At 38.3% G+C, this 14,978-nt stretch overlaps 1 protein-coding gene across 1 annotated transcript in view; it reads right to left on the reverse strand.

The window, feature by feature from the left end:
* The window catches only part of LOC130092434 (gastrula zinc finger protein XlCGF8.2DB-like), a 32,759-nt gene extending 21,229 nt beyond the window's left edge, over positions 1-11,530 (reverse strand). The window contains exon 1 of the mRNA XM_056260290.1: positions 11,374-11,530. Coding sequence (XP_056116265.1) covers positions 11,374-11,458 — 85 coding nt within the window. The 5' untranslated portion in view covers positions 11,459-11,530. The remainder of the gene's footprint in view (positions 1-11,373) is intronic.
* Positions 11,531-14,978: the final 3,448 nt, after the last annotated feature.

The raw sequence follows: 14,978 nt of genomic DNA on the forward strand, positions 1-14,978 counted from the left end.
GCAAGCTCTGACCCAGGCGTACGCACAAAAACGGGTGAAATGAGAAATGGCGACACCGTCGGCAGATGGAAGAAACACGTGAAAGTGTGTGAAACTGTAGACCGTTGTGTAAAATAAATAACACGAAGACTTCTCAAAGCAAGTCTTACAATTAACAGCCTACACGAACACCCGTTTGATCAATCTGCAACAGAAATGCAAATTAACACATATTTGCAAAAAGAAAAGTGAAATATGTTCTGCAATAATATTGGCATGTTATACAATTCATCCTCATAAATAAGATGGTAAACAGAACGAAATAATGTACAAAACTGATATTCTCGCCAATGTGTCCGTCAGGCGGAGCAGATATAGATGCAATTAGATAGATAGATAATTAGGTAGATAGATAGATAGATAGATAGATAGATAGATAGATAGATAGATAGATAGATAGATAGATAGATAGATAGATAGATGTATTATTTGTCCACTGGGGAAAGTTGTTATCATAGTAAAAATGTCTTCATCAGCTACGGAATCATGGTATTCATGTGCCTTTAGTTTGTTTTATTTTTGATAAAATAACGTATGACGTAGACCTATGTCTCAATCATTCAGAAAGCTGCAAGAAATTACATTTGCGCTGAACTATTTCCCATTTCCAAGTAGATTATAACCGACATCTGTAGCTTGTCATTTCTTTTTTATTTCGGCCACAGTCCGAGGTTGTGAGGCTACAGCATTTACGGCGTCTGCAACCTTTTGCCACTCAAGTGCCTTTTTGGCATTAGTAGCCTAATGCCCACACTGTGCCCTCCAAACAACATTTTTCTCCTCTTTTCCACCTCGCCAACGATAACTTCTACTTCACATTGAGTGAAGTTACGTTTTTTGATTTCCTCTCTATGTTTGCCATGATTTCGCAATCGATCAATATTAACTTATGGGCGTTTCACGGACTATTTATGGGCAACTATGGGCGTGACATGAAGCCGCAAAAGCTGCGCTACATTTAGAATTGATTGTGATTTATTAAGGGAAAAATGCGTAGGATGTGCGTGCGCACGGTTTTATAAATCCGAATATTTCTGTGCGTACGCACGTCCTATGTTTCATCCGTACGCCACTTCTGACGCAAATCCTACGCAAAGTTTTATAAATGAGGCCCCAGCTCTCATAATCTTTGCACTTAAGTTTAGAAATGCTACATAAATTGAAAAAAGTAATCAAATGTAAATTAACACTGAATCCTTCCAATTAAAGTTAAAAAAGATATTTAGTGACAGACAGCAGCATGTATTAGGCGGCTGCTTTGACAGATCTGATATACTATTACACATGCAATCACGCATACCATTACACTATTTACATTCACGCAAGCCATAATCGACTGTGATTATGTGAATACTCACTAAGATGGACATTTTGTCATAGTTTTGTGTGCAGCTTGCTTTTATACTGCAGACGCAGTGTCTTTTGAAGCCAGAAGTCATTTGCATAGAAAGGGGAGAAACTTCTCACTAGAAAGTTTTCAAGTTACTGATTTGATGTGATAATCTGTGTTGATTAATTTACTAATAAACATTTGCGATAATTTCCCGCTTTATAAATGTGAAACCTGCAAAAATGAGTAAAATTATGTGCAATATCCACTCTAAAATTCAGGCCCAGTATGGTATCAATTTAATATCGGTATTTCAGTATTAGATTGTGTTACTGTACCATAGCCAAAATTTTGGTATCGAGCCATCCCTAGTTCAACGTTACATCAGAACTGAACTGAAGAATTGGGATCTGGCCTGAGAGCTCAATCACCTTTGAGTAGTAACAGAACAAGCCAATGGAAACCACAAACCACTGCGCTGCAGGTATATAAAGAAGCGTGTAGGGCTCACTAGTTAAGCTTTTACTTCAGATGAAAATTCTGCTCTGCAATTCATCTTTCGTGGTAGACAGAACCAGGAAGAAGCTCAGCACGTGTGTTGGTGTGACGGTGCATCAGCGGTGGTGACGAGGACTGCACTCTTTGAATTCCCTGAAAGAGCATTTTGCACACTGTGCAGGTGACCTTTCCCCCTGTGCACTACAGCACAAAAGAGCTTTTTCCAACTAAAAGAGTAAACACGGGTGTGACGTTGCATCTTTTTCAAGAAGTCATTCTACCCCATGTGTTTCTGGATGCGGTCGTTTTCTCGCCCCGGCTGACAGTCACGATCAGCGTCTTACGTGTCTGGGCCGTAAGCATGCTGAGACAGCAGTCCTGGATGAGTCATGTACACACTGTTCGGAGATGACCATCGGCTATGCGATTCAGTTTGCCTGGCTTCCCCCCAGGTTCAGCGGCATCCGGTTCACCCTAGTGGCGAACAAGGATTCCCCTGTCCTGTGTGCAGAAATCGCAGTCCTACTAGCGAAGGATGCGATAGAGCCAGTGCCTCCAGCCAACATGGTCAGGGGGTCTACAGTCCTTACAACATTACATTTTGGATCTGTGTGTCTTGAATCGGGCCCTTCACAAGCTTTTTTCCAATGCATTTACCCCAAGATTGGTTCGCAGCGATCGACCTGGGGGCTGTTCCATAAACCAAGATTAGAGTATAAGCCAGGCTTATTTCGGTTAGTCAGGCTTATTTTCGGTAGATTCGGTTTCATAAATCAAACTTAAAAAAGTTCAAACTCAGTTACCCTGGCAACTTATGCTGGGAAACTAGCCTGGTCCAGGGAAGGCTAACTGTCAGGCTAAGCCTCAGTTGTTACACAGATCCTCAACACTGACCGACAAGAACACAATGATATTACCACTGACAGTCTCTAATACCATTATTGGACTTTATAAATACACAGTATACAGAAAATCAACTTAAATAAGGCTACAATATAGACACATATATAAGGCGTTTTAAAGTTGTCCGTTTAGGACATGTCATTTTTGTAATAAAGACATTTTAATTAAGGAATGCCTCGGTTATCAGAGAATTCTTTTTTCTACACTGTCTCATATATATATATATATATATATATATATATATATATATATATTATATATTATGTACTTTATTATGTCTTTCAATTCAAACACATTTAACACAATTATACAAATGGACAGTTCCTTTAAAGACATTATTTTCCCCCAATAAATATTCCTTATTTTTCCTTCTACTTTTTTTTCTTTTGTGATAATACCAACACATACATATAAATAAAACAATAAATAAATATTAATAAAAATATAACATTCACATATATCAAACTCTTATAATGAATGACACATAATTCCTAATAGTTATTCAAGTAATATTATTTAAATATCAAATATTCAATATTAAATAAGTAGATAAATAAAATACAAATAACTAGAAATAAAAGGGAAGGTTACATAAAAATGTAGTAAATGTAGGCCAATATATATTCCTTTATTTTATGGAATATTCTTTGATTTTAGAGTTGCACATATCTTTTCAAAATGTATACATTTGTTCTTAATTTAATGTTATCCTCTCCATAATGTACTTTAGAAACTAAATCTAACCACTCATTTAAAACTGGGGATTCTTGCTTTCTCAAAAAAAAATCATTGCATTAAAAGCTGCAATTCTCAGCATTCTAAATAAGTATAGGCCTATATCTTTATTAGCATAGGTCCTATACCCAAAACTATATTTTGTATCTTTATATATTTAGTTTCTTAAAAAAAATCTTCCCTGAATTAGGCTACTTCTGTTCAATTTTTTTTATTTAGGCCTATAAGAAGTATAAAATGAGTGTAATGAGCTAGAAGTTCACTGCAACTTATCCAACATCCTAAAGAGAAATTATTATAATTAGAAGATATTTCTAGTGTTCTAAAATATCGCATTTTAATTTTCCAAGCAAAATGTATATTTTTTAATCAGAATTATTGCGCTCCTATTTGGCGCGCATGCGCGCAGCAGCGCTCGTTCAATATGAAGATTAGCAGCAAAATGGATACATTTGCACGACTTTCTAACATTTACAGATGGAGAATATAACTGTAAAATGTAATTTTTGCACTGAGGGGGAAAAAAAAACATGTCACAAATGCATAAAACAGCACAAAAACTACGCTGTTTGATGATGGATCGATTTGATCCACGATCGACCTCTAGGGCTGCTTCAGAAACGCGTGCACACGCAATTATCTAGACTAGATAAACCTGGATCAAATTAGTGAGATTGTGTGAACTTCAATTACCTTTTATGGAACCACTTTAGCCCCAACTTATTTGTTAGGCTCATTCAAGTCCGGTTTTGGAGTTTAATCCCCGCTTTTCTAAGCTTCATTTATGGAACAGCCCCCTGAAGGACATGTACTTTTTTTATGCCTCATTCTCCCTCGACACAGACCCACAAGCAAGATCAGTTGTGTGAATACAGGGACCTGGGGCTTCGTGTCAACTGGGAAAAGAGCAAACCCTTCCCCTTGCAGAGTATCTCTTTTCTTGGTATAGAGTTGGACTCAGTTAACATGACAGCACGCCTCACGAAGGAGCATGCTCAGTCAGCGCTGAATTTACCTGAATTTGTTCAGGGGCAGGACAGCTGTTCCGCACAAAAAAAATTCAAAGGCTCCTGGGACATATGGCATCATGGCACACACCAGGTGATAAATCACACTGGTCTGTCACCGAGCTTTCAACCCGTGGTCAGACCTTGATTTTCTACAGGCAAGAGTTCCCCTAGAACAAATGTGTCCAGGCTTGTTGTTGTATCGACAGATGTGCGCAACGGGCACGTTGCCTTGCTGCGCCTTACCACCCCCCTCGGACCTGTTTAAAGAACTGATGCACCTCACGACAGCCCCTCCCTATTATCCTGAGGAAGTACATTCTTTCTGAGGGAGGGGGCACCATTTGGCACACGCATTCAGACCTCTAAGTAAACTACCCCCAGAAGTGGTAGACACGAAAACTTAAGGTAGAGCCCAATCAGAGTCATCCTTTCTTTCCTGCAAGAAGAGGTGGAGCGAAGTTTGCCCCCCTTCACCCTGAAAGTGTATGTTGCATGATGAAGTAGAAGGCAAGTCTGTGGGAAAGCACAACCTAATCATCAGCTTCCTAAAGGGCGCGAGGAGGTTGAATCCTCCTTGACCATTCCTTTTCCCCTCTTGGGACCTCTCTCTGGTCTTAACTGCCCTACAGAGAGCTCCTTTTGAGCCCGGCAGTCAGTTGAGTTTAAGATCCTGTCTCTCAAGACAGTGCTCCTGACTGCGCTCACTTCCATTTAGGGACCTGCAGGCAATTTGGAATTCGAGCTGACTAACTAACTCTCGCGTAATCCTAACCCTTGGGGTAAGAGCTCACTCCACTCGGAGTGTTGCCTCCTCCTGGGCATTAGCGCATGGTGCCTCGCTGGCAGACAACTGTAGCGCAGCGGGCTGGGTGACACCAAAAACCTTCGCGATATTTTACAATCTCCTTGTGGAGCCTGTGCCTGTGTAGAGCCTAGCTAAAAGTGTCTCGCTTGCAGTGCCATTCCCCTCCCAGGACGGGATATGAGTGCCAATTTTGCTTCCCAGACGAGTTCTCTGCCTGACGAACCCTGGTTGGAGTTCCTCCAGCACCCTTCCGCAGTCAGATGCGGCGGAGGCATCTGGCGCCAGGTCTAGCACTTGTGTGCATGCTCGGTTGGTCAGCCCAGTGCTAGACTGTGTCCATATGTTGTATGGGCTTGTTTTATTATATGTTCCGTTTTCCATAGTATTATTTAAATCACAATATAGAACGTGGCTTAATACGGTAAAAACGTCCAGAAACCAACCAATTTTAATCACACTCTCTTATAGCCTGACGTCGTCATACTGAGATTCTAGTCAGAATGCGAGTCTGATACTGCTCCATTGGGCTGTGATTATGGGGCGTGTTTCAACCGATCCAGGAAAAAAAATGCCTCTGCACTCAATTGGATAGACCCGGGATAGTCCCGTAGGAAGGACAGGATTATTAGCCCGGTTCTGTCAACACTGCATTGGCTACCTATAAAACATCGCATAAATTTTAAAATATTGCTGATTACTTACAAAGCACTAAATGGTTTAGCTCCCCAGTACTTGAGCGAGCTCTTAACGCATTATAGTCTTTCACGCCTATTGCGTTCTCGAAATTCCGGCCAGTTGATAATACCTAGAATATCAAAATCGACTGCTGGCGGTAGATCCTTTTCCTATTTAGCACCAAAACTCTGGAACAATCTTCCTACCATTGTCCGGGAAGCAGACACACTCTGTCAGTTCAAATCTAGACTAAAAACACATCTCTTTGGCCTAGCATACACATAACACACTATAGACTTCCTTAATTCAAAATTAGGCTGCAAAGATTAGATCAACCGGAACCGGGAACACGTCCCGTAAATCCTGATTTACTTGGTACATCATAAGAAGGATGGTGTCTACGCTAATATTAGTCTCTCTGTTTATCCCCAGGGACCCTCTATGGTGGACCTGCGCCTGGACCCATCCCAACTCATCCTGAAGTGCCAGCCTCATCAGCCCTGTGAAGGCCTCATCGACACGACAGCCATCGACACTGATCCTCAACAACTCGTCTCCATACCGGCGTGATTACTTCGACTTCCAACCAGATGGAAATGGATAAATACTCTAAATGTTCCGATCCGATCTGACTTGTAATGCTGCCCGAATCATACACTGTTCCTTTGTTGGCCAGAGGAGAACTGGCCCCCGACTGAATCTGGGTTCTCACAAGGTTTTTCTCTCCATTCTGTAACCTGATGGAGTTTTGGATCCTTGCCACTGTTGCCTTGGCTTTTTGCTTGCTTAGTTGGGGACATTTAATATTCAATAATATTATTGATCTGCCTTACTTAAGGTGGACGTTGATGCAATTTTCTTCTAGAAACAAACTTTGTTGTATTATTTTCATGTTATCACTGTGAAGCTGTTTTGATACAATCTGTATTGTAAAAGGCGCTATATAAATAAAGGTGACTTGACTTGACAGCAAAAACATCTTTCTGATCGACAAATGATCGCGGTTCTAAACATCTAAATTCTCCAGCGGCAGCTATTCTTTGTTGTAAACGAATTCAACCCAAGCGCTCTTTGGTGACGTGGATGATTACATTACTGTTGATCATCTGTCCATCATGGTATAAAACATATTATACAATTATTTTAAAATGTTCCTAAAGTTTCACTTATAATCATAGGTGGAGTTTCACTTTTGTGCTGGGTGGCAGATGTTGGGGGAGGGATTTATTACTTAATAAATAATAATAAAGGAATTAAATAAATTAAAGGATTAAAAGGAATTTAAGGGAATAAAATATATAAACAATAATGGTAAAACAAGTTCTAGGTCTAATTGTAGTTATGAAGTAATCCATAGAAACAATTTGGAAATTTTTTATTTTAAAATGTGCACACATGCACTCTTATTTATTATGTCAAACGCAAACGTTTCTTGTCTCGTCACATTCACTTATGAACTACATGAATCATGATCGCATATTTTCAATTCAAAACAGCAAAATTTCACAAAAAGTTCAGTAGTTTGCATCACTACATAGTCTATTACTGTCGGTTGCTGAACATTTCTATCGTAAAACAGTTGTCAAATACTTATATCTACTTAAATATGTCCACAAACTCTAGTTGCATAATGACAGTAACAGTAAGACCCGCATTCTTTGATTTAATTTGGCCATTTCGATCATTTTGACATTGACGAGGCAGAGTAGCCCAAAAATGTAACTTTTATAACTTTTTGTCATCCTAACAACAAATAGCTTTACTCATTCTACACTAAAATTATAACAAAAGACAAATAAAATTAGAAAATATGAATTCTTTAATTTTTTATTCATAGCTCAGAGAACATCATTGCCTCTGGTCTGGGGGGCAGTACCTGATGTTTTAATGGTACAAAGACCATGGTCTTTTGACCATTTAATGGTCAAAAGATCAAGGCAAATTTGATTTCTCATGTCATGACCCCTTTAAACAAGCAGTTAACAAAATATCAGAAAACTATGTTAGTTCCTATAACGATGTATAAACCTAGGCAAATTCAAAGATTTATTCAAGACTAATGATTTACAACTTAAAGTGGCCCAGAGCGGTCTGATCTGGTCTAGCTACTGTGTGTTAAAGGGTTAGTTCACCCAAAAATGAAAATGCTGTCATTAATTACTCATGTTGTTCCAAACCCGTAAGACCTTCGTTCATCCTCGGAAAACAAATGAAGATATTTTTGATGAAATCCGAGAACTCTCTGACCCCATAGACAGCAATTTAATTACCACTTTTAAGGCCCAGAAAGATGGTAAATACGTAAGGGATAATCCACGGCTAGCCATGCATTAAAGGATTTAATGCACGACGTAGAGGTGAAGAACCACCCGATGCGAAGCGGAGGGTGGTTGCTTCTACGTCGTGCATTAAAATCCTTTAATGCATGGCTAGCCGTGGATTATCCCGCTTATACCTCGGTTATTTGCCAAGTTAAAAATAAGTTAAAGCTGTAACTGATGCTTACAGTGTAATTTTTTAACAGACGTGTAAAAATGACGGTTATTTTCTTAAGTTACGGCTCGTTAGTTCTAGCACTCCGTCCGCTTTAAATAAAGTAGAGCCATCGGATTGCTTTTATTTGAATGAATTATCACATTTATTTAAATTCATTATTAAGAGAGAGACAGAGAACTGAAAGAGAAGGAAGAGAGAGAGAGAGAGAGAGAGAGAGAGAGAGAGAGAGAGAGAGAGAGAGAGAGAGAGAGAGAGAGATAGAGAGAGAGAGAGATGCGTGCGCGAGTTACCTGTGAGCGTCTCTTCTTTAAAGTCTACAGTCCCCTCTTGCTTAAGCATATAGCTAACTTAATGATTCATGGATTTATTACAATTATTTATGAATGATAGGCAACACTGACAGTGGCAAGGCAATCTTTATTTGAACTAATCATGTCATTTATTTAAATGAATTAGCTGTGTGTCAAACCGAACTTTTCTTACAAGTCCTGTGGGTGTGAAAGGGGAGAGTGCAGGTGCATTTCTAATTTTCTCCATGTCAGACTCAGTAATACGCGGATGATGAACGCTGGTGTCTTTTCCATTTTTCCTGTAGCGCTTTAAAACTGATTTAAAGATGGCATTGCTTGACTTGAAGTCTTTATCCCTTATGATGTTGTGTTTTATAATGTGACGGTTTATACCTGCTCTGAGACGCATCAAACTTGCAACACTGTATTCGCGTCCAGCGGTAGACTGAACAGAGTGTTAACTGCCCATTTAGTTGTCTTTTTCGTATTGACCTCATCTTTGTCGTCTTCGATCTTATCTAGATCTGTCTTTTCCCTCCAAAAAACTGAAACTTATTTAAGTAATATACAGTATTTCGTCGTCACCCTGCCTCTCCAAATGCAAAACTGACATTAACAAAATGCAATAATGCAGTAACAGCTGAAAAAGTACTTGGGTGTGTGTTTTATTTTATATTTACCGGTCAATAATGCAATCGCTGCTGTCTGTCCCATTGAAGAACATGACAGTCAGCGTATGTTTTGGAACTATTGGGGCTTACATGAACCACGTGACAGCCATCACGGCGACATCAAAGAGTGTCGCAACTCTTTCTCTCTATGGCTTTGAGCCTACCTAAATAAACGTTTTCATATGCGTCTCTCTCTCACTCTTTTGCAAGTGTAACTCTGTTACTATGGTTACCAATGTTTATAGTAGCGGATTCATTTCGAACTGTAATCGAACTGACTGGAACTACCTGTGCATTAAACGGTTTTACTGCACACCTTCCAGCCAATCAGAATCGAGAATTTTAAACAGCCTGTGGTATAAATTATTAAAATAGTCTATGTGACTACAGTGGTTTAATCTTAATTTTATGAAGTGACGAGAAAACTTTGTGCACAAAAAAAAAAAAAGATTTTATTCAACAATGTCAGTCTCCTACGCTATTCACATAGAAAAAAAAAAACAGTTCAGCATTTCCGGGTTCTACGTCATAACGCTGCCTTACTATTGGCCGACGCATACATGTGACGCTGACACAGTCAGTCAATAACGAGGCTACGTTTTGACGTAGAACCCAGAGGCGCTGCACTATTTTTGACAGAATTAACTAACCCCTTTAAACTACAGAATGTTGTTCCATGCACAATCTGGTGGATTCTGCTTTGGAGCACAAAAAGTGTATGTAATATCATTTAAATTCTAAGAAGCGTGCCTGCAGGAATCCATATTGCGTGATGCCGTATGGAATTAATTAATTCTTAAACGCCACATCAGCTGTTATGTGGTTTTCTACAGTTAAGTACCTGGGTGTACCGTGTTGTTTTGACAGTATTTTGTCCTTTGATAATCACAATTCTAACATTTGCAGAACAACCTTCCTCAACCTTGTTGCAGGGTCAGTAAATAAGCTTTAGTTCGTATAAAATGTAGTGGCCAATTTTATCATCACTATTGCTGACTGCTTGTTAGGTTTCGTGTTAATTCTGATAATTAGACAAAGTTTTGAATGGCCTAAAGCTCCTCAGACGTTACCATATCTTCTACTGTGTTATAATCCCTCATGTTGATTACGGTCACACAATTTTAACCTGCTGATAGTACTTTGACAACTGCAAACCACATAAGGAGGTAGATAATTTTCCTGACGGTCTCCTAAACGCTTTTAATAGCTTTCACTGTCCGGGACTCAGACAATCTCAATTTAAGCCTAGACTAAAGATGCCAAGTTTACATAAACATATTCCTCAATGAATATGATACTCATTTTATTTGATTAGCAAAAGGCCCAGTGTCTCATTATTCTAGTTAAATTTGATTCAATTTAAGAATTTTTCAGAAAAGATGAGGCATGTATTTATTAAAAAAAAAATTTTTTTAAATGCCCCTGGACATCATGTGGCCAAATATTGGCCCTTAACCCTTTCACACTCAAGTTTAAAATATTCTAGTTCTTCCCCAGAACAGAACATACCGCCAATCCAAACTGTATGATAATTCTTAATCATCTTTGATGGTAGTGGTCCTGACCGAAATAATGCTATAATCATCACTTTTCACGATTAATTAACCCTGAGAGCTGTAATAGTAAAAGTGTCATTTTGGGTCAAAAATACCCTGCTTACATAAATATCATATTTAGCCAATTAAGCAAGATGATATGATTAAAAATATAACCCATCAGTTAGACAAAAGGTCAGAAAAAATGGGTATAACACTTGAAATTATGTCCCCCTCACTTTTGAAGTGATGGCTACGCCCTTGATGTGTAATATGGTGTAAACTGTGTATTGTGAAGTGCTATACAAATAATTTTGACTTGATGCTGTAGAGGTTGACATATTAAGAACCAAATGACTGAGTTCAGCTTTGAGAATAAAACCAACCTGTTTGTTCCTCAGTATCTTCATGTTTTATGCCGAATGCTTCTTCAATCCTGATGTCTTCACTCTCCTCTTTAATAAACGCCATCTTTTTAATAGTGTCACGTGGATCTCAGTTGCATCACCAGGAGTTTTCTGTGTTTTTGGATACTCTGCCATATTTAAGATGAAAATAAATAACAGAAAGAAAAATAAATCCAAATTAAATCTGTGTGTGTGTCTCAATCAGCTCAGTTCAGTAGTCAGCGCACTGACAGCCTTAAATGACCTTATTAGCTCAAAACTTACTTATGATTTATATTTGATATTAAATAATTTGCTTTTACAGTTAATAGATTAAATTTTAATGAAAATATTAGCTACTGGTTCGTAAAAGTTATCATTTCACATGTTTGTGTTTGTGTTCTCGTTGCATTTACACTGTTTTGACCAGCAGATGTCGTCACCGTGCGATGATTCGAGCGCTTCTAAACAGTGAATCATCATGCGAATCAATTGCTTTAATTTACTCTTTCCCATCACTACTTGCTAAAATGACCGAATTAATGGTTACTGTAAACTGGTTCACGATTTAAGGGGCGAAATGAGACGCACCTTCTCTGTTACACATGTGGATGCGCTGTCAACGCTATGGTAGAATAAGCATTGCAATGTTACATTCAATAATAACCTATTCATTTTACATCGCTTATAAAAACTATAAAACTGCATGATTTAAGGACTTAAAAACACAAACCTTTCTTTAGCTGTACATGACAGACGCAGGATCGCGTCGCAGCCTCCTGACGTCACTAATCCAGACCAAAATAAAAGTCCTGTTCCTAAATCACAATAGAATGCATCGATATTTAAACACAGAAAACGCATACAAGTTATATAAACGATCAGAGGTTATTGGAGTTAAATTCATGTCACCCGTTGTCTAATAAAATCCTGAAAGTAACTGTGTACCACATCTAATTATGTTGATTCTGTATAAAATAAAACGTCATGTTTGGGTGCAGAAACCATTTAAACCATTTATACCATGCGTTTTATTTTTAAAGACATTTTAAAAGAAATATTTGATGCATTTATGGTATAAAAATATTTTATTATACAATAAACAAGGTTAATTATTAGTGTGTGTATCCTCTGCTCTTTTTTTCATTACTTTGTATCCTAAATGTATGTTTGTAATGTATATTTGGCCTGGTAAAACCCAGTGATTGCATTGGGATGGCAAAAAATAACAAATAAATACATACATACATACATTTTTACTTTCTAGAGAAAATCATTTATGCATCTAACTGTGACCATGTATAACTTGTGTGGTGGAATATCTTAAAATGGATGTGGGATGGAACACAAATGATTTCATGTAACTGCACCTCAACAAACAGTGGTTAAACTGGTCCCACTGCAATAACAGTGCTGAAAGTTCACAGAATGTGACATGGCGAAACATTCTAGTACATCGGTTACGGTGTTGCGATATTATCCTACAAATAATAAATTTTCATGACTGCACATGCACTTTCATATGACAGATGCTTCAAACTGAGAGATCATACATACAGTAGTTGAGAGACATGTTCAACAGTCTAAATGAGCGTTTGTTTCCGCGGTGTAAGAGTTTGAGTGTTGCATGCTTTTCCCTGTGATCAGTTTCAATGGAATAAATTATCTCGCATAGACAAGGAGTCTCTGACACAAACACGATCCATCCATACTGTAAGTGTAACCGGTGGAGCTCCTTTGAGGAGGCTATAACCGATCAAATGGCTTATAATTGTCATTAAACACAGCAAAATAACTTAAAGGTGCTCTAAGTAACTTTTTGACCTTAACTGAACAGCTTCGGAGTGAGTGGAATGGTTATATTACTTATTTTGGGTTGAATGGTGGTGGTTTCGCACCCCCCTGGTCCCCAAGAGCGGAAAAATCCCACTTGCAGTTTTGGGCCGCCGGACTCGCCGTCAGGACGTATCGCGTGATATCAGGTCTCGCGATGTAATGAATTGCTTTACGGCACTGCACACGTACACGCCCCCATTCAAGCACCGGCTAGCTATAAGCAAAGGGCAACGATAGTTTGCGTTATGGCTGAGACTGCAAAAAAGCAGAAAGCAAGAAAATTATTGACGGAGGACCAGAGAAAGAGGAAACGGGAGACTGACCGAGCAAGAAGTCAGACTCAAGTAAACATCGGACCGGCGTTTTCCGAATGGCGAGAACTGAGAGAAACAGAAGCCTGCAAAACGGATGCTGACCTGGCCTTCTTGCTGTTGCACTTGTAAGTATCTTTGGAAAAATCTGTGTTTAATATTTAAAATTAAAGTAATTGTGACCCCAGGATGATTGCTATTGTATGTAAAGTTTTTATTATGATCGCTGTCTGTTACGGTCTTACTAGTACGCTAACGTTAGATACTATAACTTTGATGTTAGCATTGTCATTAGCAAACACATTTGATTTCTGTCATTGGTTAATTATTAAACCCGTCTATTGGTCAATTTATTAAACCCGTCTAGCAATGGCAGCGTTGGCTTAACTAGGAATAAAAAATAAACTTCATTAATTCGGTCAGTAAAGATAAAAAAAGAAAGTAATATTTTTATTCAGCAAGGACACATTGAATGTGTTTAAAAGTGAGAGTAAATGCATTTATAATGTTACAAAAGATTATAAGATTTCTATATCTGTTTGAATAAAATTTTTATTCATTAAAGAATCCTGAAAATACTATATCATGGTTTCCACAAAAATATGAAGTAGCAGAGCTGTTTTCAACACTGATAATACTCAAAAATGTTTCTTGATCATCAAATCATCATATTAGAATGATTTCTGAAGGATCATGTGACACTGAAGAATGGAGAAATGATGCTGAAAATTCAGCTTTGATCACAGGAATAAATTACACTGTACTATATATTCACATAGAAGACATTTTCAGTGAAATTTCGTTTCTTCATTGCTTTAGCCATGTTCTTGCAGGTTTCTTTTGCCAAATTGGACTAATTACCATATTTAAATTAATTTAATTGGGGGAGGAGACTGGGTGGGGCGTTGTGCTCGTGCATGTGCGCTCAGTTTTACGTTAATTGGGATGTACAAAGAGAATATGCGTGGGATCCTTCGTACGCAGAGATTCATACATCTGCTTTTTTTTGTGCGTACGCACATTTACAGCTTTGTCCGTACGCAATGTTTTAGTATGAATTCAACGCAAGTCTTTGTGCATGAGGCCCCAGGAGACTCGGTTGTATCTTTTAAGCAGGATTCTTTATTGCTGTTGCATCGCTATAGTCTGCTTCGTCCAAAAATCTTAGCCAAGTCTAACTAAGGGAACTTTACATTACATTGCAGTTTTATATACATTTCATGGGGGTGGGATTAATTACATAGAGGAGGGGACTCTTGAACAAAACATGTAAATGAAAGTACATGATTCAGCTGGTTACCTGATTTCATCAGGTAACAGTGTAACTCAGAGCCTTGAGATGCTAATCCAATCACCCTGATAAGATCAACAAAAGGCCCAGCTGACCTTTGAGATGTGACAAGAGGTTAATGTTCGAAACCTTGATTGCCTCAAAATGGAAAACAGTGTGTGCACTTT

The sequence above is a fragment of the Rhinichthys klamathensis genome, unplaced genomic scaffold (assembly GCF_029890125.1).
Source record: "Rhinichthys klamathensis goyatoka isolate OS25496 unplaced genomic scaffold, OSU_Roscu_1.1 h1tg000176l_1, whole genome shotgun sequence".
Taxonomy (NCBI): domain Eukaryota; kingdom Metazoa; phylum Chordata; class Actinopteri; order Cypriniformes; family Leuciscidae; genus Rhinichthys; species Rhinichthys klamathensis.